The sequence below is a fragment of the Macaca fascicularis genome, chromosome 5 (assembly GCF_037993035.2).
Source record: "Macaca fascicularis isolate 582-1 chromosome 5, T2T-MFA8v1.1".
Lineage (NCBI taxonomy): Eukaryota > Metazoa > Chordata > Mammalia > Primates > Cercopithecidae > Macaca > Macaca fascicularis.
The window spans coordinates 56,078,520-56,104,180 of NC_088379.1; the positions used below are offsets into that span (position 1 = coordinate 56,078,520).

The window sequence follows — 25,661 nt, forward strand, 5'->3', positions numbered from 1 at the left end:
TTTGTAGATTCCGTAGGATTTTTTACATATATATAATTTATTGTTTGTGAATAAAGATGAGTTTAATTCTTTCTTCCAGTTTCCATGACTTTTATATTTTCTCTCTTGCTTGATTGCATGGGCTAGAACTTCTGGTGTAAACATGAATAGAAGTGAGAGCTAACGTCCTTTCCCTGTTTCTGATCTTAGGAGGAAAGCATTCAGAATTTCACCATTAATGTTAGCTATAGATTTTTCATTGATGCCATTTACCAGGCTAAGTAAATTCCCTTTTATTTTTTAAATGAAGGTTTTTGTTTTTAAATAGGAATGGCTGTTGGATTTTTCAGATGCTTTTTATGCATCTATTGAGATGATCATGTGTATTCTTTTAGGTCTCTTAATAGGTGGTTATTATTTTGAACATTAAATCAACCTTGCTTGCATTACTGGGGTAATCACCACTTGGTATAATAATGGATCACTCTTTTTTTATATTGCTGGATTTGATTTGCTAAACTTCAAAAAAAACCCTTTATTTACATTTATGTTCATGAAGTCCATAGTTTTCTTGCATTCTGATTGTCTCATTTGGTATTAGGGTAATATTTGCCTCAACTTTATGGAAGAGTTTGTGTGGAATTGGTATTGATTCTTCCATAAAGGCTAACCGAAGTTGAGAACTACCAGACTGTAATCTCTCTTTCCTTCTATTTCTAAAATCTTTTTTGTTGTTGTTGTTCTTGTTTTTGAGACGGAGTCTTACTGTTGCCAGGCTTGAGTGCAGTGGCACGATCTCGGCTCACTGCAACCTCCGCCTCCCGGGTTCAAGCGATTCTCCTTGCCTCACCTTCCCGAGTAACTGGGTTTACAGGCGCCAGCCACCATGCCTGGCTAATCTTTTGTATTTTTAGTAGAGATGGGGTTTTACTGTGTTAGCCAGGCTGGTCTTGAACTCCTGACAACCTCAGTTGATCTACCCGCCTCAACTTTCCACAGTGCTGGATTACAGGTGTGAGCCACTGCTCCCGGCCGGCTATATAGAATTTACAAAAATTGTTTCACAGTTTTTAAGTTTCATGGGAGACATATTAGTAAAATTTATAACGCATATACCTGTACACTCTTACCCTATAGAAAGCTTATCTGTCTTCTAATCTTGAGCAGTTTCTATAGTAATCGTGTTGGCCATGTCTTTCTCAGCTCCCGTACCCAACACTCAGAAATCAGTGGCTGCTGCTAAGTACTCAGGGAAATGCCCAGAATTCCTGTCAAGTTCTTTTCTGTTCTCCTGCTCTGTCCTCAGAGTTTTCCAAGTCCATCATACGAGACGGGGGCAGCATGATATAGTCTCTGCTGCTGGGACTGTAGAGCCAGACTGCCTGGGTTAAATCCCACTGTGCCACCCACTAACCATGTGACCAAAGGCAAATTTCAGAATGCCCCCATGCCACTCTAAATTAAGATAATTAAAACACCTCCAACTGAAAAGTTGTTGTGATTAAGCATAAAACACTATGGATAGTGTTTGTCACATGGTTAGTGCTCATTGAATGATAGTTATATCCTATTATTTGTCTTCATTTGGAAATTACTGGGATGTTCAGCCCTTGGTGGATTAGCTATCTGCTTCTCAGCATCTAGAGACAATTTTGATGGCTAGAATATCATCACCTTTTACCAAGAATTTGGAAATAAATTTAACTCATAAACCTCTGGCTTTTTTGTTTCTCTCTGACATAATGATTTCTTTGCATGGTGCTTGATTTTCTAAATGCTTTTTTCAACAGATACTGTACTCAGGACTCATGCTTAGGTCATATTTGTGCAGGGATTCTTAACCTGAGCACCACTGGCATTTGGGGCAAAATATTTCTCATTGTGGGGTCTGTCCTGAGTACTGTAGGTGTTTAGCAGCATCTGTGACCTCTATCTACTAGATTCCAGTAGCACCCCTGCCAACCCACTCAAATCGTGTTAACCAAAATCATCTCTAAACATTGCCGAATGTCTCCTGTAGCACCGAATGTCTCCAGTAGCACCCCTGCCAACCCACTCAAATTGTGTTAACCAAAATCATCTCTAAACATTGCCGAATCACATCTGGTTGAGAGTCACTTTTTTAGAGGGGACTTTAGTATGTGCCGCCATAGAAGACTGTGATCTCTTATTTTAGTATTTCTTGGAGAGAGCCATGACAGTTACTAATCAATACTTATTTTCTAGACTGTCATTTTTTTTTTCCTTTTTTTTTCTTGAGACAGAGTCTCACTTTGTTGCCCAGGCTGGAGTGCAATGGCGCGATCTCAGCTTACTGCAACCTCCGTCTCCTGGGTTCAAGTGATTCTCTTGTCTCAGCCCCCCAAGTAGCTGGAATGACAGGAGCATGCTGCCGTGCCCAGCTAATTTTTGTATTTTTGGTAGAGACGGGATTTCACCATGTTGGCCAGGCTGGTCTTGAACTCCTGACCTCAGGTGATCTGCCCGCCTCGGCCTCCCAAAGTGCTGGGATTACAGGTGTGAACCACTGCCTGGCCTATTAATTTTAGTTAATATATTTTTCTCATATTTTCAGTTTAGCATAGCTATTTGATTTAGTTGCTGCCACTGGGATTGGTGAATAAGGGCATCTTTTTTTTTTTTTTTTTTTTTTTTAATTTGCTGATTGTTCAAACTGATGGCTTAAAGTATATAATTTTTTTGCCTCTATAGTTGCCATGGATGTAGGTACCTAGGGAAGTTTTCGTGGTTAACAGCACCCAAATCTAAACTTTTTTATATGTCATTGCATTTTAGTTTCAAAAAGAAGAGACATAGCTTACTGATGATTGTACTTCTTATGTTATGCCTAGAGATCATTGGGAAAACAAGTATTTTCTATCTCAAGACAGGATATTACTGCTTGGGGATAATCTGTTATCCATGGGCATTTATAAATGACCTTTAGGCGCTTCTAAACAAAGTAAAGTAACTCTGGGTAATTTTATTTGAATTTAAAATTTTGAACAGCTGATGAATAAATACAGTGTAAAGTATCCTTGTTTTTAAACGTGCTTTTGAATATGATATTTATGCTTCAAGTGTATATATACGTACATATATATATTCTCTGGGAGGAATATGGTCTTGAATCTATAAGAACATGCAGTGTTTCCTTTAGATGCAAGGTTTTCCTTATTGGAATATTTTTCATAATACCAAATGGTTTTTAAAATATTATGGGTATGTGAGTGATTTACAGTCAAAAATACCTACCATTTATTGTTTAAATAATACCAAAGCAAAATCAGATTAATTTTTCTCAATGAGAATATGAAAAAAAACTTAGAAAAATATCATGGGTGCAACAGAAGAATGAGCCTTAGAGAAATTATATGCTATTAGTATTAGGCTTATAATAACAAAACATTTTACAAAAACCATAAATGTTCTGCTTTTGATCAAAGAAAATATGGATGTTTAAATGGACACTGACCTTTTTACATACCCACACCCATTTATTTTGTGAATCTGTAATTATTCTTAAACTACCTCCTCTACTTGGCAGTGTTTTCTCATTTTATTAATCTTTCCTTTTTTTTTCTTTTTTTTTAAACCATTCACATTTGTTACTTATCTTGATAGTCTGCAGATATCTTTAGGTAATATATAGCTTTCTCAATGTTGATAATATGCTAGGCTATCAGAAATAGACTAAGATGATGCTGAAGATGATGATGATTGTTATTTGGAGACAGAGCCTCGCTCTGTTGCTCAGGCTGAAGTGCAGTGGCGCAATCTTGGCTGAGCGCAGTGGCGCAATCTTGGCGCATTGCAGCCCCCCACTTCCCGGTTCGTAATTTTCCCGCCTCAGCTTCCCAAGTAGCTGGGATTACAAGTGTGCACCATCACGCCTGGCTAATTTTTGTATTTTCAGTATAGACTGTGTTTCACGATGTTGGCCAGTCTGGTCTGGAACTCCTGACCTCAAGTGATCCGCCTGCCTCAGCCTCCCAAAGTGCTGGGATTACAGGTGTGAGCCACTGCACCCGGCTGCAAAGATTATTTTTTAAAATGTGAAAGTTTTGGCCGGGTTTAGTGGCTCATGCCTATAATCCCAGCACTTTGGAATGCTAAGGTCGGTAGATCACGAGGTCAGCAGTGTTCAAGACCAGCCTGGCCAAGATGGAGAAACCCTGTCTTGACTAAAAATACAAAAACAAAACAAAACAAAAAAAAAAACAAAAAATTAGCCAGGCGTGGTGGTGGACACCTGTAATTCTGGCTACTCGGGAAGCTGAGGCAGGAGAACTCTAGCCTGGGCGACAGAGCAAGAATCCGTCTCTAAATAAAATAAAGTAAAATAAAAAAAGGAAAGTTTTATGCATATCTTCAAATAATAGTCAAATGCCTTTTTATTTTTTAATTAAAGCGCTTTGTAAACAACAATGAGATACTAGTGTGCCTTTTAGAATGGCCAAATCCAGAACACTGACAACACCAAATGCCGAGGAGGATGTGGAGCAATGGGAATTCGTTGCTGATAAGAATGCAAAATAATATAGCTAATCTGGAAGATAGTTTGGCAGTTTCTTACAAAACTAAGCATACTCTTACCATATGATCCAGCCATCATGCTCTTTGGTATTTACCCAAATGAGTAAAAAACTTACATCTACACAAAAACCTGCATGTGAATGTTTATAGTAGCTTTATTCATAATTGTCCAAACTTGGAAACAACCAAGATGTCCTTCAGTAGGTGAGTGGATAGATAAACTGTGGTACATCCAGACAGTGATGTGTTATTCAGTGCTAAAAAGAAATGAGCTATCAAGCTATGAAAAGACATGAAGGAAACTTAAAATGCATAATGCTAAATGAAAGAACCCAGTCTGAAAAGACTACACACTGTATGAGTCCAACTAAATGACACTCTGGAAAAGGCAAAACTATGGAGGCAGCAAAAAGAGGAGTGATTACCAGGGGAAGGGGGAGAGACAATGATAAATAGGCAGAGCACAGAAGATTTTTAGGGCATTCTTTATATTTGAAAATTTGTATGTTGTGTTTAGCATATGGGAATGATTTTTTTTTTTTGAGACAATGTCTTGCTTTGTCACTTAGGCTGCAGTGGCACAGTCATCACTTACTGCAGCTTCCACTTCTTGGGCTCAAGCAATCCCCCCACCTCAGCTTCCCAAGTAGCTGAGAACATAGACACATGTCACAATGCCCAGGTAATTTTTGTATTTTTTGTAGAGACAGGGTTTTGCCATGTTGCCCAGGCTGGTCTCAAACTCCTGAGCTCATGCCATCTGCCCACCTTGGCCTCCCAAAGTGCTGGGATTACAGGCATAAGCCATCATGCTTGGCTTTTTTTTTTGAGACAGGGTTTCCTTCCCTCTCCCAGGCTGGAGTGCCGTGGCATGATCATGGCTCACTGCAGCCTTAACCTCCTGGGCTCAAGGAATCTTCCTGATTAGCTGGGACTATAGGCATGCACCACCACCCCAGCTAATTTTATGTTTTGTAGAGACAGGGTCTTGCCATGTTGCCCAGGGTGGTCTTGAACTATTGGCCTCAAACAGTCCTCCCACCTCGGCCTCCCAACGTACTAAACAAAAAAAAACTGACTTTTTTTTCCCCTTTGGCTAAAAGTTCCGTGCATTGTATCTGAATATTTCGTTAATGAGAAAATTGAGTTGACTGAATGGTTGCATTGGGGCAGGGTGGCGGGGTGGGGAGTCGGAGGGGGATAGGCTGTGTACTCAGTCAGTTTGTAGGATACCTTAAGTTTTTCCTTGAAAACAAGCAGTTAGAGGGTTTACTATCACTTTGGGTTTGACTAAAAGCTATATGATTAGCTAAATAATGTACAGTTTGGGAGACAGCTCTGCATTGAATCATTCTGTGTTGACCTTATTCTGTTTTGGCCTAAAATCCATCCCATTCAAGCATACCAGTTTTAGCTGTTTAAAATTTAAAAATTGAAAACATTATCTTCATTGTAGTGAAATACTGGTGATGTGTGGAAGGGGAGTTAGTGGAAAATTTAAATCAATTGGTTTACTTATGAAAAAAGAGAAAGGCGACTTGTACTGTCATATAGATATGGCTGTATTTTCTTTAACTACCTTATTGTTGAGCATAAACTCTTGTCTTTAGGCTTATGTTAAATTCCTGAAAGTGGCATCATATTTTATTGTCTTGTGTTTGTTTGTTTTTTCCATTTAGAATGAAGTTAATTTTTTATATATGTATTATACATTTGTACTTGTTTCATCAATTGCCTATTATTATTATTTATTATTACTATTTTTTTGAGACAAAGTCTTGCTCTTTTGCCCATGCTGGAGTGCAGTGGCATGTTCTTAGCTCACTGCAACAGCTGCCTCCCAGGTTCAAGCAATTCTTTTGCCTTAGCCTTCCGAGTAGCTGGGACTGCAGGCACATGCCACCACGCCCGGCTATTTTTTTATATTTTAGTGGAGATGGGGTTTCGCTGTATTGCTCAAGCTGGTCTTGAACTCCTGAGCTCAGGCAGTCTGCCCGCCTTGGCTTCCCAAAGTGCTGGGATTACAGGTGTGAGCCATCGTGCCCAGCCGAATTGCCTATTATTATTATATGTTCTTTCTCATTTGAAAGGTATTATGCAATCTCTTAGTGTATTTAAAACTGTTAACCTTATCATACATGTCATACATATCTTCCCTATTTTACTTGCTTTTCATTTTGTCTTACATAATGTATAGGAGGTTTGAATTTTTAGATAATCATATAAATACGTCTTTTTATGTTTCTATTTTTGGATTCCTGCCTGAAGAGATCTTTTCCACTCCAAGTTTTTAAAAAACTGTTCGCTTACATTTTACCTTAGTATGCAAAAAAATTAAATCCTGAATATATTCATTAAATCTTGGAATGTGATGGAGCTATTTTAATTTATTTTTTGCCAAATTGTGGAATATAGATTTCCCACTAATATTGGAACAAAAAAGAAGTTTGGTCAAAGAAAATAGATTTTCAGATTTATGATACTAGTATGGGAGATCATTTTGAGAGTTTTCAAACTTTAAAGATAAAGGATTTACTGAAGGCATATATCTGAGGCAGATCAATGTAGTGGAATTGGATTTGAATTCCAGTCCTGCTCCTTGCCAGCAAGCTTCTAAACCTCTTTAGATTACAGTTTTCTGAATGCTAGAATTGAAATAGTAATACCTGCTTACAAGATTGTTGGTAGAAATGAATTAAGTGAAATAAAGTTAGGTAAATAACTTATATGTAGTAGCTAGTAGTTGGTAGTTGCAGTGATGGTGATTATTGTCATCATCATTTGCTGCCCCTAAAGAATCCCAAATTTACAAATAGATAGTGTAGTCTCCTTTAAGTGGATTCTCTGAGTTTCAAAGAAGAGTTTGAGTACATATTTTAGATTTGAGTCTCTTTCTAACTGAATGAATCTCTTCACTACACTAGTGATTATAATTGTGTATGCTGAGAAACTCGGGGTAAGTGTAATGACAGTCAATTGCCATGCTATAGTTTGCTTTTATGATGGCAAGTGACAAGAGTATTTTATATTTAATGTTAAGTACAGGGATTTTAGGGCATTTGTAATGTCTTTAAGAATGTGATAGCTAAATCAGTAGAGGATATAAGCCCACTCAGATGTGTAACTAGAAGCAATGTTGTTGAGTAGAGGAAAATAAAAGGGAATGAAGGAAAGAGGCAACTAGGATTGGTAGTTTCATTTATTATTATTATTATTGTTGTTATTATTTTTTGAGACAGAGTCTCGCTTTGTTGCCCAGACTGGAGGGCAGTGGCACGATCTTGGCTCACTGCAGTCTCCACCTCCCAGGTTCAGGTGATTCTCCTGCCTCAGCCTCCTGAGTAGCTGGATTACAGGCACCCGCCACCACACCTGGCTGTTTTTTGTATTTTTAGTAGAGACGAGGTTTCACCGTGTTGGCCAGGCTGGTCTTAAACCAGAGGATCAGCCCGCCTTGGCCTCCCGAAGTGCTGGGATTACAGGTGTGAGCCACCGCGCCTGGCCTCATTTATTATTAGACTCTTAGGGATGGCAAATTCTTTACGTGAGGAAAATGATTTATAGGAAAGACTCAGTAAAACAAGCAGATTTTTGAAGCTTTCTATCTTTACATATAGAACGCCATCTCTCCATGACTCTGGTGATATTTTTCAGCAACTCCTGTGAACAGCCTCTCTCCTCATATTGTTTCTTTTTTAACAAAAATTTTTAGGCTCACACCTGTAATCACAGCACTTTAGGAGGCCAAGGTGAGCAGATCACTTGAGCTCAGGAGTTCAAGACCAGCCTGGGGAACATGGTGAAATCCTGCTTCTACAAAAAATACAAAAATTAGCCAGGCGTGGGGTGGTATGCACATGTGGTCCCAGCTACTTGGGAGGCTAAGGTGGGAGGATCACTTACGCCCAGGAGGTCAAGACTCCACTGAACCATGATCATACACCATTGCACTCCAGCCCAAGTGACACAGTAAGACCCTGTCTCAAAAACAATTTTTTAAAAAAATTTACTTTTATTTTCTTTAGCAATACAAACAGGGTCTCACTGTGTCACCAGGCTGGTCTTGAACTCTTGGACTTCAGCATGATCCTTCCACCTCAGCCTCCCAAAGTGCTGGGATTACAGGTGTGAGCCACTCTGCTTAGCGTTCTCATGTTATTTCCCTCCCTCCCTCCCTCCCTCCCTCCCTTCCTTCCTTCCTTCCTTCCTTCCTATCTACCCTCCCTTCCTTCCTTCCTTCCTTCCTTCCCTCCCTCCTTCCTTCCTTCCTTCCCTCCCTCCCTCCCTCCCTCCTTCCTTCCTTCCCTCCCTCCCTCCTTCCTTCCCTCCCTCCCTCCCTCCCTCCCTTCCGCTCTGTTGCCCCAGCTGGAGTGCAATGGTGTGATGCCAGCTCACTGCACCCTCTGCCTCCTGGGTTCAAGTGATTCCCCTGTGTCAGCTTCCCCAGTAGCTGGAATTACAGGTGCCTGCCACCACGTCCAGCTAAGTTTTGCATTTTTAGTAGAGATGGGGTTTCACTATGTTGGTCAGGCTGGTCTTGAACTCTGGACTTCAGGTGATCCACTGTCCTTGGCCTCCCTAAGTGCTGGGATTACAGGCATGAGCCACCACGCCCGGCCATGTTATTTCTTATTTATGAGTCTTTGCTTATGCTTTTATTTTTGCTTTGTCTGTCCCTGCCATACCTACAACCCCTTTCCTTGAGGGAAATACTGATTCCTGTTCATTCTTTAAGATTCAGCTTAGTGTCACCTGCTCGTGGAAGTCTTGCATCATCTCTTCTACTTCAGCACTGTGACACTTTGAGACAAGTTTTCTTTTAATCCCGCTTGTTTTGTGCATGTGCATGCAGACCAAATCTTCGTCAGCACTAGATATTGTCAGTTATTAAATTTAATCCTTCTAATGTGTAGTGATATCTCATTGTGGTTTTTAGTATTTCTCTGATGCCTAATGTTGTGCATCTTTTCATGTGCTTATTTGCTGTCCGTGTATCTTCTTTGAAGTATCTGTTCAAATATTTTGTTAATTTAAAAAATAAGATTGCTTTATTTATTTTGTTTTGAGCGTTCTTTATATATTCTGGAGTGTTTTTTTTTTTTTCAGATACATGTTTTGCAGATATTTATTCTTAAACCCTGACATGTCTTTTCCTTCAGCTTTCAAAGAGCAGAAGTCTTAACTTTTCTTGAAAGTTAGTTTATCAGTATTTTTTTTTTTATGGATCATACTTTTTATGTTATGTCTAAGTAATCTTTGCCTAATTCAAGGTCACAAAGAGTTTTCTCTCATGTTTTCTTCTAATGTTTTATAGTTATTGGTTTTATATTTAAGCTCATGGTCCTTGTAAGTTTACTTTGTAATGCAAGGTATGGATTGATGTTTATTAATTTATTTTTCCATATGGATATACCATTGTTCTAGCACCATTTGTTGAAAAATCTGTGCTTTCTCTATGGTTATCTTTTTGTTGTAAATCTATTGATCATGTATATGGGTCTATTTCTAGTTTCTCAGTTCTGTTCCATTGAACTGTGTATGTCTATTCTTTCATAAATACCAAACTCTCTGGATTACTGTAGTTTTAGTAAGTCTTGAAAAATCAGATACCATGCACATCTATGTTTATATCTTTTTCAGAAGTGTACTGGCTATTTTAGATTGTCTTTCCATATAAATTTTAGAAGTAACTTGATTTCTGCATGGGAAAATATACAGAAGAAGAAGTGAAAGATGACTTAAGCCAAGAATGATGAGAAGAAAGTTGATACCCATTAAAAAAAGAGGCAAATGTACATATCAGAGAGGATAGAAAACACAAACTAAATCAAAAAAGTGAAAAGAAGTTTGGGTGCAGTGGCTCATACCTGTAATTCCAGCACTTTGGGAGGCTGAGGTGGGCAGATCACTTGGGCCCAGTAGTTCAAGACCAGCCTGGGCAACATGGTGAAACCCATCTCTACAAAAAAATACGAAGATTAGCTAGATGGTGGTGGCGTGCACCTGTAGTCCTCGGTACTCAGGAGACTGGGGTGAGAGGATCACTTGAACCCAGGAGGTTGAGGCTGCAGTGAGCTGAGGTTGCACCACACTACACTCCAGCCTGGGTGATAAAGTGAGACCTAGTCTCAAAAAAAAAAAAAAAAAAAATAGATTATATTCAGTATCTTTAGATGAGTGGGAGGCATTAAATGCAAGGCATTAAAGCATTGTAATTGTTAAGTTAGGTGGAGACTAAGACTTAATTTGGAATTCTGGGAGGAAAATCATAAGCTTAAATTGTCCATATTGATAATGAAATAAAATGAAACATGTCTATAGTAGCATTATTTTTGAAAATTTGAAGTGATTGATAGATTTATAACCCCAAGTCTGGTCTCTGTTTTTTTATTTTAGTATTTATTTATGTTTCATGTTGTTGCTGCTGCTGTTGTCTTGTATCTCAAATATGGGAGAAAGTTTCTAAATATGCAGAAAAGGAATTGTATTCTAATTCTTTCTCCTTTATTTCCTCCTGGTATTACTATAACTGACAAGTAGACTATGCCCTCATCGCTTTCCAGAGCCAGAAGCTTCCTGTAAGTTATCTCTGGATTGCCGTAAAGTTATCTTTGAATTACCTTTGGAAAGATGTATAACAACCAATAACATTTTCTCATATTCATCTAGGGGCTTTATTGCCACATATGCCTATGCATTTTATTTGCATAGATAACTAATGTTTGACTTGAGATATATTTAATAAATAGAGCCCCAAGAATAAACTGACTAGAAATAAGACATATTGAGTCCAAGTATTTCCTTGTTCCTTGGGTTGTCTAATTATTTGGTTTGCTAGCAAGGGTTGTAGAAAATAATAATATCACTGATTCAGGAAACCAGTTGCTATCATCTTAAGTTAAATGTACTAGTATGTGTTTAACCTGTTATCTTCAGTCACATTCCCCAATATTAGGCCATTTAAAACTTCCCATTCTTATCCTGGGAACTCTGTTCTCTCCACCTATTCTTGACCATGCCAGAGGTTATCAATTATTCATCACCCTCCTCCTTTGTGATAAGAATGTTTTATTTTCCCTTTAGTTGTTCTGCTTAGAGTAGTGACAATAGAGAACAATGCAGCTACCCGATGAGGGAGAAAAAGAAAGTAGTAACAAGAAATGCCAAATTCCTTGCAGAATTATTGAAAAGCAAAATACTGTATAGCTTTTCTTTTTCAAGTAGTGCTGTGGAAACAGTATATGCTCCATGAGGGTGAGGACAATGTACATCTTGTTCACTATTGAAGCACCCTAGTGCTTGGTACAGTAAATGTCAGTAGTGAGCAATAGGCATGCAGTAAATATTTCTTGAATAAATGTTAAACTGGTCAGAAACATTAGACCTCAAAAGTTTGAAGGTTATTTTTTTCAATAATGATGAGTGACTTTGCCATTATAAAACGTAAGTTTTTTTTTTAGAGTGGTCACAGAGCTGGAGATGTCATGAACACTTGGAATTAAGTCTTTTTTTTAAAACATGTTTGCATTATTTTATAATCTATGAACTTTAGTTGAATATATAATTAAAGACAAATGCCATCCACAGGCCCTTGGTATGGAAATGGAATGGGATTGCTAATTAAATTGTTCTTTATCCCAGGATGTCATTTAAGCTCTTGGGATTGCCATCAATCTTCAGTTTTGTCAATATGATCTTACTATATGCAGTGTAGTTTGCTAGGGGCAGTTTTTGTAGTATCAGCTGCTTATCTCATTCAGGTGAAGTACAAATTTAGTATGACAGTTGTAATGATTAATAGTTGCGTATCGTTAAAAGTAAATATTATAGTTGGGTATAGTGGGGACACCAGTAGTCCTAGCTACTTGGAAGGCTGAGGCAGGAGGATTGTTTGACCCCAGGAGTTTGAGGTCAGGCTGGGCAACATAGGTAGACACTGTCTCTTAAAAAAAAAAAAAAGGCTAGGCCCTGTGGCTCATGCCTGTAATCCTGCTAGCACTGGGAGGCCAAGGCAGGAGGATCTCTTGAGGACAGGAGTTCAAGACCAGCTTGGGCAACATAGTGAAACCTCGTCTCTAATAAAAATAAAATAAAATAAAATTAGTTGGGTGTCATAACATGTGCCTGTAGTCCCAGCTACTGGGGAGACTGAGGAGGGAAGATCACTTGATCATAGGATTTCAAGCTTGCAATGAGCTATGATTGTACCACTGTCCTCCAGCCTACGTGACAGAGTGAGACCCTGTCTAAAAACAACAACAACAACAAAAAAGATATTGATAAGGAAATAGAAACTTAAAAAATGGCACAGTGCAAGAGTTACTTGCTTTGTTAAGCAAGATAAACACAGACACATTTTCTCAGGAAGGGAGCTTATAGTGGTTAAGACCAGATGGGAAGGATAGTTACTTATTAAGATGAGTATGTAGTAAATCACACACACACAAAAACATGTTTTCCCGTCTGTAACTTTTGGGAATAAATGCCAATATAAGACAGATTTATCTGAGAATGTGTAAAATGGAATAAGTTATTGATATTTACTCTGAGCTGTAAATTAAGCCTCATATAGGCTTATTTTTGTGTTCTTTCAATTTTAGGAACTCTGCCAGCATCTGTATCTCTGCGTATGACTGATTTTGCAAACTATTGTTGAGATGATTAGTGATTTGTATTTTGGGTCAGATTTCATTGAGTTAGCAGTCTGATTCATTATGAAGCACTCCGGTGCTTGTAGGATTTTTAGTCTGAATCCTAAATGAAATAACACTAATTGTGCCAAACTATAGACTGAGATAAAATGACTTTACACTTAGGGTGGTAAGAGAGAAACTGTAATTTAACGCTATAGGACTTACATCTTTACATACACTATAGAGGCTTCTGTTTTTTTGTAAGCTACTCTAGATGACCAGTATTTACAGAAGCTTAGTTCTAGCTTTTACCAGTTTGCCTTGATTTGGCCAGCTTGTTTTTTTCAAGGAGAGTTATGCTGGTTTATTTTCCTAGTGCTACATATAAAACTTGAGATTTGGGGTAGTATATTTGGATGTATTTCATATGTATTTTTAAAATATACCTTTCATTGAAATAGCATGTTATGTAGATTTATTTGCAGTTTTGGAAACTCTAAATTTAAATTTTTCTGTGCAAAGCAGACCTAGCGTTACATATAATATTGCTTATAAATTTAAAAACTAAAATACAACCCCCCCTAAAATACATTAAACATTTTTTTATTTTTAATGTTTTTTAAAATTTTACTTTAAGTTCTGGGATACATGTACAGAACATGCAGGTTTGTTACATAGGTATGCATGTACCATGGTGGTTTGCTGTACCTATCAACCCCTCATCTAGGTTTTAACCCCTGCATCCATTAGGTATTTGTCCTAATGCTCTCCCTCCCCTTGCCACCCACCCCCCGACAGGCCCCTGTGTGTGATGTTCCCCTCCCTGTGCCCATGTGTTCTCATTGTTCACCTCCCACTTAGGAGTGAGAACATGCAGTGTTTGGTTTTCTGTTCCTGTGTTAGTTTGCTGGGAATGATGGCTTCCAGCTTCATCCATGTCCCTGCAAAGGACGTGAACTCACTCTTTTTTTAAGGCTGCATATTTTTTAATGTTTTTTAATGCTATGTTGCCCAGGCTAGAGTGCAGTGGCTATTCAGAGGTGTGGTTATAGTGCACAATGGCCTTGAACTCCTAGCTGCAAGCGATCCCTCCACCTCAGCCACCCAACTAGGTGGGACCGGAGGAGTGTACTGCTGTGCCCAGCTTTGAAATACATTTTCTATGAAGTCAGTATTTTGCAGAGTTATCTGAAGTTTTTGTTTAATAGAACCAAAGACAAATTTATTAAAGTCTTCACTCTGTGGTAGTGTTTAATCAGCCTTTGGTGATGGAGATTAAAACTTTTTAATGTAAGGAGTATATAAGACGTAGGAGAAAATCAGGTTCCTTATCTAGGACTGATGGTTACTCTCAGAAATTTTACTCAGAGTCTCTGAGGCCTTTGTAGGAGACATGCTAAGAAATGAAGAAATAAAGAGTGAATGAATGGCAGACTCAAAAACAGCTTGTGTAGTATTTGGGGAACTAAGTGGAGTGTTTTACATAGTGTTGAAATGAAGTTAGATGGCGAAGTTGGAAAGGTGTTGCTAACAGGCTTTGTTATGTAATCGGGATTCCCAGTATAAATTTGGTTGATGTAATGGGAAGATCTTTTGAGAATCTATGTAAATTGTTGTAGAAATTAGAAACTCTTGGAAAAACTAATTAAAAAACCTGCCTCTTCATTAGTTTGAAATTAAAGATAAGAAATTAATTGCACTGCTGGCCGGGCGCGGTGGCTCAAGCCTGTAATCCCAGCACTTTGGGAGGCCGAGATGGGTGGATCACAAGGTCAGGAGATCGAGACCATCCTGGCTAACACGGTGAAACCCCGTCTCTACTAAAAAATACAAAAAACTAGCCGGGCGAGGTGGTGGGTGCCTGTAATCCCAGCTACTTGGAGGCTGAGACAGGAGAATGACGTAAACCCGGGAGGCGGAGCTTGCAGTGAGCTGAGATCCGGCCACTGCACTCCAGCCTGGGCGACAGAGCAAGACTCTGTCTCAAATAAAAAAAAAAAAAAAAGAAAGAAATTAATTGCAGTACATTTTCCCAAATAAAACATTTCTCTTTCTTGGATGAAAAATGTTAATCACTCAGTATTTAAGTCTTGCACTGAGCTGTATATGAGACTATTTGAAGCCACATGATCAGTGTCACATTTAGAGATTGAAGTTACATTTGAATAATTTATTTCATAATTTGAAGATATTTTGAAATAGATTTTTGTGGTATGCCTACAAGGTGGAAAGTTGATGCCGAGACCTGCGAGGGGAAAATAAAGCTGAACGGAAGGATTTAATAATGTTAATTTCCTGAAATTGAGTTCTCTGTTATTGATTGATTGATACAGGATTTCACTCTGTTGCCCAGGCTGTAGTGCAGGGGGGTAGTCTTGGCTCACTGCAGCCTGCGACACCCCGGTTTAAGTGATTCCTATGCCTCAGCCTCCCATGTAGTTGTGATTTACAGACATGGGCCACCACACCCGGCTAATTTTTGTAGTTTTAGTAGAAACAGGGTTTCACCATTTTGGCTAGGGTGGTCTGAAACTCCTGACCTCACTACTGACCTCAAGTGATCCGCCCACCTTGGCCTTCCAAAGTGCTGGAATTACCAGCGGGAGCCACCTTGCCAGGCCAAGTTGCCTGTTTTTAATAGCACAATGAAAACCTGATTTTGGGGGCAATCGTGACCAGAACTATACTAAATTATTTAGTAAACTCAAATGAGAAATGTTTTAGCTTCAGTCATTTTTATTGACGTCCTAATCAAATCCAAAAGAGACCTCTGACCCCTAATATGACAGTATTGATCTTACTTTGGTTTTTACATATTATAGATACTGGTAAACATTTTATAGTGCTTTTTTTTTTTTTTTTTTTTAGGAAGAGATTTTGTAATTTTAATGGACTTACAAAGATTGAAACATGCAGAATTAAAAAACAGAAATGTAGTTCCATATAGTATCTGTTTTAGAGATTAGAATTGGAGCACCAGAAAAGATGGTAATTATTAATCTTCTATCTAGATTTTAAAAATATCTGGGAAAATTGAACATGTGGATGAATTACCATTTCTTTGTATCAATTTTTAGAAAAGCGTTGGGTGTTAATTGGCTGTGAGATGAGTAGGGAGGGAGGAAGGCGGCAGATTTTAGGATTATAAAGCATATGATCATTGATCATTCCACAAATACATGTTAAGTGCTTCCTATGTGGCGGGAACTGTATAGAGATATAAAAAGGATATGTCTCCACACAGAAACATAGTCCCCTTAAGGAACATCGCATCTAGTGGGAGCTGTGATTAAAACAGATTAAATTGCCTTCTAATCGTATGCCCTGTGTTTTATAAAAATGATCTAAAATTGGGCCAGGTGTGGTGGCTCACACCTGTAATCCCAGCACTTTGGGAGGCCAAGGTGGGTGGATCACGAGGTCAGGAGTTCGAGAGCAGTTTGACCGACATGGTGAAATCCCCATCTCTATTAAAAATACAAAAATTAGCTAGGCGTGGTGACACACGCCTGTAACCCCAGCTACTCAGGAGGCTGAGGCAGGAGAATCGCGTGAACCTGGGAGGCGGAGTTTGCAGTGAGTTGAGATCGCGCCTTTGCACTCCAGCCTGGGCGACATAGCAAAACTCAGTCTCCCAAAAAAAAAAAAAAAAAAAAAAAAAAAGATCTAAAATTAGTGAAACCTATATGTTTTTGCAAATTTAGGGTGTTTTACCCATTTTCATTGTAGGTAATGGATTACGTAGTGCGTCTTTGGATCTAGAACTGTTTGATTTGGCTTTGCTTAATCTTGTATTTTTTTGTAGACTCTTACATTATTACACAAAAGTACCCAAAGAGACACATGTGCCTTATGGTGTACAGCAGAAATTCTGAAAACCTTGTTACCTAAAAACTTTATTTTCAGAAGTATTATATATAGGCTGAATATGGTAGAAATCAAATTTCTTCTCCTGCAGAAAATGATCATATTCTTTGTGCTATATGAAGTTCTGAGACATTTATGGAAAATAAAATACGGCTTAGCATCGCCCAAATTGTATGATAAGATTAGAGTTGAAGAGCTTAACCTGGAAAGTTGGAAACTAATTACTGTTAACATATGAACAGATACGGAAAACTTTCTCTCTGCTCCTTTAAGTAAGTGGAAAGGAATGACTATTTTCCCTTTAGAAATGTGAGAGCAAATGATAATATGGGAAACTTTGATTGCATTCTTATAAACTAGCGTTTTGATTTCTTGTTACATGATAGAATATCTCTTTTTTCTTTAATCTCTATATGTAACAAATTTCATTAATCTCTACATGTAACAAATTTCAGATGACCTGAAAGCAACTCTTCAATTTGGGATATAAGGTCTAAACTTTACTTGCAAACAGTTCCAGATTCAGATGCTTGGTTTTGGGGTATATGTATATATGTTAAAATATGAGCAAAGAACCCAATATAAATACTATGTGGCAATTTATTGAAAGCATGCAGGAGTTTAATTTAGGCTCAGGACGTTGTGTCATTTGCTATTCTTGTTAGATATGAACTGGATTTTATTTTCTGCCTACTACCAAGCAGTACTTCTTATGTTGAATAAGGTTACTTTTAGAGCCATTTGTCATCTACTTCATACATAGCACATTTGATGAGTTTTTTGTCTATCTGGTCATCATTGATAATTGTTCAGTGATTATTTTGGCAGTTACAGCAGGAAGATGGCACAGTATAGTCCTGTGCTGCATAACAATGTTTGAATTGCCTAATAATGCATTTCTCAGAACATATCTTTGTTAAACGACACATGAGTATACTAGTTTTGATTAGGGTGACCATGTAACTCATCCAAATTGGACTCTTTTGAGCATGAAAAGGGATGATAATAATAATTGCTTCAGAACAACAGATATAAACCAAGACTGACCCAGGCAAACTAAGATATGTACTCATACTAATTATAATTAGGACACTTTTGATTAGTAGTAACAGGAAACACAATTCAAACTAGCTTAAACAGTAAGGGAACTATATTGGCTTGTGTATCAGAAAAGGCCAGCATTTGGGTGTGCTACAGGTGTGATTCAGTGAGGACTCTGCCTTTGTTTTTCTGTTTTCCAGACTCTGCCTTCCATGGCTGACTTTCCTTATTGTTGTTGCATGGCTGCCAACAGCAATTTGGGCTGTATTCTTCTTTGTTTATGACCAGCAGGAGAGAGAAGCCTGCTTTTCCTATAAATATAGAAAGAGTTCTGCGGTTTTGTGATTATTAGATACTCCTGAACTAAATCTCTGTGGCAAGGGGAATGTCATGTGCTGATTGTCTTAGGCATGGGATATCTGAATATCACTGAGGAAAGGAGAATAGAATTACTGATTCTATTAGACTAGTCAGAGTCCATTCTGGAAACTACTACTTGGGAAAGCAGTACAGCTAAATGAAGGGAAGGGTTTAGGAAGCAACCATGATGTTCATTGCAAAGTCCAGTGCTGTTGCTTATTTGCATTTTCCCTGAGGCATCTGATAATAAGTTCCTGCAAGATCCTAGCATACTGCAGATAATGTGTGTGTTTTCTTTTTCTGCAAGTGAGAATTTGTGGTATAAAATGACTTACTAGACTGGTAATGGGGAGAGAAAAGGAGTTTACCCTATCTTATTTTCTCTTTTTTTAAAGCAAGACTATAATAATTGTTGATCTCCTTTTTTTTTTTCTTTTTTTAAACAGACTAATAGGGATGCCAAAGGAAAAATATGATCCTCCAGATCCTCGCAGAATTTATACCATCATGTCAGCAGAGGAGGTAGCCAATGGGAAAAAATCTCACTGGGCAGAATTAGAAATCTCGGGTGAGTGGAATCTGAAGCATTTAATCTGGCATGTAATAGTGGTAATAAAAAAGTTGAGTATTGCTATATTTTTTGTTGTACATTTTTAATTAGACAGACTAGTTGAAAAGCTACAAGATGTTGAGATACTGGTGTTTAATATATCAGTTTTATATGTGACTGAATATCTTTGTTTCCATTCTTTGAGATTACATTGAGCAGGCATCTGGAATTGAGGATATTGGGAGTTTAGTTTCTAAGTAAAACCAGGTTCTTTGATATAATAGATTTCATTTAGGCTATTTCAGAGTAATTATTTTTGCAAATTGAAATCTTTGCCATCCTCCTATCTCAGTGTCGGCAAAGGAGAAAGCCTGGAAGCTATCTATTTATTCTAATAAATTATAATAACTATGTTACAGGACCTTACTACCTGTTTGGGATTGGGTAAAATAAAATGTGATTCCTAAAAACTCATAATTCCAGTCTAATAATGAGAAAAACATCAGACAAACTCAAGCTAAAGGACCTTGTGCAAAATACCTAGCTTGATTAATACTCAAAATTGTCATTGTCGTGTAAAACAAGTAAAGGCTGAAACTGTCATAGACCAGAGGAGACTAAGGAGATGTAACTAAATGCAAAATGGTAGCCTGCATTGAATCTGGAATAAAAAGGTATAAAAACTGGTGAAATCCAAATAAAGTCTAGAGTTTAGTTAGTAGTAATGCACGAGTGTTGGTTTCCTAGTTTCGACAAATGTACCATGGTGATGATGCAGATTCTAATGTTAGGGAAGCTGAAGGAGGGATATATAGGAACTCTCTGTGTTATCTTGGTAACTTTTCTGTGAATCTAAAATTACTACAAAATTTAAAGTTTATTAAAAATATAAGTATTATTTTTCTTTTATGAATTGGTATAATACAGATTATATATAAAATGCCATTTTTTCCCCAATAGGCATTCATTTGGAAGAGTTAAACCCTACATTATAATGTCAATAGCGAGAATTACTTGCACATTTAGCTAAAAGGTAACTGGGTGGATGGATGATTGGTAGTCAGAAGAATGAATATGAGCCGATCTTACTAAGTTAATCTAGGGTTTCTTAACCTTGGCACTACTGACACTGAGCTGAATAATAGTGGAGGGCTGTTGTGTGCATTGTAGGATACTTAGTAGCATTCCTGGCTTCTACTCACTAGATAGCAGTAGTACCCCTTCAGTTGTGGCAACCAAAAATGTCTCCAGGCATTCCAAATCCTTTGAGGAAACCAAATTGCCTCTGATTGAGAACTACTCAGTTAAACTCCAAGGGTTTCCACATTTTGCCACTTCTCATTTAATACATGGAAGGTTCATGAGAAAGAGTGGTTGTCATGTGAAAGTGGCATGAACGTAAAGGAGGGCCAGGCGTGTTTGGAAGCAATCAAATGCATTAAATGAAAAACTAAAATGTCAGAGATACAATATCCATGTGTATTTGCAGCCTCTCTTACCACTTTTTAGTCCTTGTAGTTTAGGTGTCATCTTGGGCCTGGGGTTTTACACTTCAGTATTTTGCCTTTTAGGTAGAGTGCGGAGCCTAAGTACATCACTTTGGTCATTGACACACTTGACAGCGCTGCACCTAAATGACAATTACCTTAGTCGCATTCCACCTGATATTGCCAAGCTTCATAATCTGGTTTACCTGGATCTGTCATCCAATAAACTCAGAAGTTTACCAGCAGAACTAGGAAACATGGTGTCTCTCAGGTGAGGAAGTAATACAGACATGACTCATTATATAAAATTCTAAATTTAAGAAAATTAGGGATGTTACTCAATTATAGTAGGATTTTGGTGTGTTATAACTATCAAATTATATAAACTGTCTAAGCATAGTGCTTGAGTTGGCCTCCGTTATTCATTTCTTTTCCTTTCTTTAAATTTGGAGGGTCCTGAATTAGAGTGTGCTTGTATTACCAGTTTCCTTGACAAACTTGAGGTGGGGTGAGGCTAAAATAGTAAGTCTCATTATCCAATGTGATAAGACTGATCAGAAATACTTGAAAAATGAAGTTTTGCTGATGAATACAACTGATAAGAACATAGCTCTATTATTTGAGTCAAAGTATATTTATATTTCATAATACAACTCCTTAAGGAAACCTTAAAACCTGATGAAATGGATTTATTTCTAATTTTTAGGGATTCTTTAAAAATTCCCTAAAGAAATCCTAAAAAAACTTTGTAGGAAATCTTAAGATCTTATCTAAATGTTTCCAGTGATTATCTGTTGAGTAATAATTTTTAAAAATTGCCGTCACATGTTTAAACTTAAACATTGTTTTAAAATCTTGTTCTTCACTTTCCTTTACTTGCTTTTTTTACTTTTGGTCATCCACTAATGAGGGTGCTATTTTTTTCCTATAGTCTGCTCAAAATTTCACAGTCATAAAGTTAGATCTTACTTATGCTATCCTATTCTTGTCTGTACTATCTATGCTTTATTTTAATATTTATGTTTCATGTCAGTAATTGTCGATCATAGTATTTTTTTCATCTTTTCACATTTTCTTTTGTCTTCTTTAATATACTTCACCTGTTTCTTATTAATCTTTTTATTAATTTTTTGGTTTGTTTTCTTAGTATTTTGATATGATTAGTATTCAGTTACTTAAGGTATAGGTGATTGGCTACTAATTACAGTTTATTCCTGAAGTTTGTGTAAAAATTTGTACTTTTTTCTATTGATTAGATGGGGTTCAAGGATATCTGTTGGTTAGATACTAAGGATATCTGTCACATTTGCATTTGACAGGCATTTTTGGTGAGAAAAAAGGGGGTAGATTTAGCCTGAGAATGATATGCAGTTCCTACACCTCCAACTTTAATGTGAGCTAGAGAATGAGTAAATCATAGAAATAGAAACATTGTTAATAGTAGTGGCAATTACACATTTCATAGTACTTTTATATTGTACAGTGTTTTTGGATGAGCACATAGAGATGTGCCTTGAATATAAACAATCACTTATAGTATGTTAGAAGGAGCGTTAATGGCAAATACAGATGTTAATAAAACTTAGTATATTAAACTAAATTTTTTTTTTTTTTTTTAAACAGGGAATTGCTTTTAAATAACAATCTGTTACGGGTTTTGCCTTATGAACTTGGTCGGCTCTTCCAGCTACAAACTCTAGGTTTGAAAGGTAAGTGACTTTTAAACAGTTTTCAGGTATTCTGATCCTTTGAAAGAGCATTTTGGTCTTTAAAAAGGTTAAGTTTTAGTATGATTTTGAGAATGTGACTACGTGTACTTTCTCTTGAAAGAAAAGTAGTTCTTTATGTATCAAATTGAACTTGAAGATTTCAATATGTGCCATCATTTTAACAAACTTGTAAGGGGAAAATTTTTTGGTTTTTATATCTTACCTTTAATTTTCTGTAAAACTGAAATTTCTTAGAAGAGATAATTTAAATTAACACTTTAAAAAAAAAAAAGTGAATACTAGGCCGGGTGTGATGGCTCACGCCTGTAATCCCAACACTTTGGGACGCCGAGGCGGGCGGATCATCTGAGGTCGGGAATTTGAGACCAGCCTGACCAACATGGAGAAACCTACTAAAGTCTCTACTAAAAATACAAAATTAGCCGGGTGTAGTGGTGCATGCCTGTAATCCCAGCTACTTGGGAGTCAGGAAAATCACTTGAACCCAGGAGGCGGAGGTTGCGGGGAGCCAAGATCGCGCCATTGCGTTCCAGCCTGGGCAACAAGAGCAAAACTTTGTCTCAAAAAAAAAAAAAGGGATTACTTTACATAATAATAGTCTAAACCTCAGCCAGAATGCCTCATGTTTAGCTTTTGACTAAATAAAATAGCATTGATGTGATTATAGGAGAGAAAACGTTATAATAGTAAAATTAGCTATACCTGTTAAGTAAATTATTCTAAGTAACGTGTGTTAGTCCAAAATACATACTTCTCTGACTATCTTTCTCATTCAATTTGGGATGAAAGGCACACTCAATTCATAGAAACATTGAAATTTGTATAGTTTTCTCTTATGGCATAGCATATGAGAGTTTATGAATTAATAGGACCAAGTACGAATATTCTATATTAAACATTTTCTTCTGTGCTCATGAGGAATAAACATCAGTCAAAGCCTTGTAAAGTATACACTTTCATAGATTTTATTTTCCTTCTTAAAAGACTATTTTAGTTTCCATGATAATGTTCTGCCTGCATTTGCTTATGTCATATAATGGATCATTAAGAATGAAGTTTGAATAAGAATAGAAAGAATGATGATATTATTGGTTGAAATAACATATGACAATTAGGTTTCCTTATTCAGTTTCATAAATTAGACAATTATATGAATGGTTTGAATCTTGTGTTTATAGTTTCTCTGTAAGATTTTATTGATTTTTTAAAATCACCTATAAAGTAGAGAGGGAGAATACTTATATCTAAAATATTTTCCTGAGGATTGAGGATTAACCCAAGGCATTTGAAATTGTACCGTTGAGACATTTCGCCTCATTTTCTTTATGCTCAATCTCATTATATAGTTGAGATAGCCATTCAGCTGGAGTTGGAGTAGGGGCAAGTCTATTCCTCACTAGTAGCTATTTTCTTCTTCCTGATATTGATAGAAAGCATATCAATGACAAATGAATAATTTACTTTTTTTTTTTTGAGATGGAGTTTCGCTTTGTTGCTCAGGCTGGAGTGCAATGGCACAATCTCGGCTCACCGCAACCTCCACCTCCCCGCAACCTCTGTCTCCCACGTTCAAATGATTCTCCTGCCCCAGCCTCCCAAGTAACTGGGATTACAGGCATGCACCACCATGCCTGGCTAATTTTTTGTGTTTTTTAGTAGAGACGGGGCTTTCTCCATGTTGGTCAGGCTGATCTCCAATTCCCGACCTCAGGTGGTCTGCCCACCTCGGTCTCCCAAAGTGCTGGGATTACAGGCGTGAGCCACCACGCCAGGCAAGTAATTTGCTGTTGAATCCAGTGGATTTACCCTTTGTATTAGAAACATTCCTGAAAAAGCAACTGTTAGTATTTCTTACTCTTTCATAACTCTGTTTCATATTATCTCAAGTACAAGCATGTTTCCAGAAAATTTGTACTAAGTATCAACTGAATGAGTAATTTTGAATATTATCTTCTTAGTCCTTCATTCAGTTTTTCTGGTTAAAATGATAGTTTTCCAAACAATTGTCTTTGACTGGCCTTCGATTCTAGTGGCCTTTTGTCTACTGATTTACATTCTTTGAAATCTATCAAGTCAGACACCAGCTCTGCTTCACCAACTGTAACTTAGCTTTGTTTATGCCTGTGGATAAATTCTTTTTTATTAAATTTCAATTTGTTATATGGTAAGTACCTATACATAGCGCTTTTCTAAACTTCTTTGAGAGTCTATTTAGTTTTTTGTCAGTGCCACTTTCCAAGATGATCCAGAAAACCAGATCTCTTCCTTTTAAAAAGTTTAAGATGGTAATAGCAGGAGTAGCTTTTGAAGTAATTGAAGGGATACAGTGTTGCTAATGAATGGTAGTTTTATATTCTTAGGAAGGTAAAATTTGAAATAATTTCAAAGTCAGACTTACCATATTATGGCACTTTATGTCAAAAAAAAAAATGGAATGGAACATTTGAAATAGCACTGTGATATGGTTAAAAGAAACAATGAGAATGAACTGTTTCTGAGACATTTTGTCTTGAAACTGGAAGATTTTTTTTTCTCTATTTCCTTTTCTTCCTTTGAAACTCAGATACTGAAATTTTAGTAATGATTTGGGTCATGCTGGCTCAACAAGCTAATTTTTAGAAATTTTATTTTGAGATTTGAGGAGAGTGTGGAGAGTAGGTTATTTGAGGAATTAGGATAAGAAGGCCAATTTTAAAACTATAGACACAGACATGGCCAATCTAGTAAGTTGGAAGTGTTCTGTGAAGTCACTTAGAAAAATAAAAATGTATTAATTTTATGAAGAAAGGGCATAAGTAAAAGCAATTCTCATACAGTTATTGTAAAAGAATTTAGAATTCATGTCCTAAGGTGTAAGGCAATACTTTATCCTACATGTGGGCCAACAAGTTGTCCTTGAGCAATAAAAATTGATGTCCCAGGTCATAAAAATATGTAGGACCTCACTAATTTTGAAAATTTCTAGCTTTCTTCCAAGAATTATTTGGTCCATTTATGGACCATGTCAGTGGAAGACTTACTTTGTAAATCTGTTTTATTCTTGAAGTATAATATAAAAGAGTAATTAACATACATTTTAAAGAAAATTAAATGAATAGCTGTTCTCCTATTAGCCAATATTTTAAATACCTTTTTAAAAAAATGCACTGGGAAAATATAATTGTCATTTATATAGGAGACAAAATACTTATTTTTGTGTTGTATGTGAGCTTCTAAAAATCAATAAGAAAAAGAACAGTCTAGTAGAGAACATATTAATAGTTCATACCAGATGATATACAAAGAGGTCTAAAATTGGACCTGATCAGCCTTACGCATAATAATAGTACAAATTGAAATTATATTCAATTATCATTTTTCACCTATCAGATTGGGAGAATTCGAAAAATTTGACAAAATAGCCCTGTTGGTGAGATTATGGGGAAATAGCCACAATCATACCTTGTCATTATAGATACCCTATACCTTTTATGTTTCC

At 37.0% G+C, this 25,661-nt stretch overlaps 1 protein-coding gene across 18 annotated transcripts in view; it reads left to right on the forward strand.

Annotated features, from left to right (window-relative positions):
- CNOT6L (CCR4-NOT transcription complex subunit 6 like) overlaps nt 1–25,661 on the forward strand; it is a 103,736-nt gene that overhangs the window by 25,622 nt on the left and 52,453 nt on the right. For 14 of the 18 annotated variants that reach the window (XM_065545074.1, XM_005554980.4, XM_065545076.2 and 11 more), the window contains exons 2-4: nt 18,863–18,984; nt 20,538–20,724; nt 22,077–22,162. In XM_065545074.1, the coding sequence (XP_065401146.1) occupies nt 18,873–18,984; nt 20,538–20,724; nt 22,077–22,162 (385 nt within the window). In that variant the 5' untranslated portion in view covers nt 18,863–18,872. Of the gene's footprint in view, nt 1–18,862; nt 18,985–20,537; nt 20,725–22,076; nt 22,163–25,661 lie in introns of those variants that run through there. The other 4 variants (XM_074039838.1, XM_074039839.1, XM_074039836.1 and 1 more) reach the window with 2 other exon arrangements.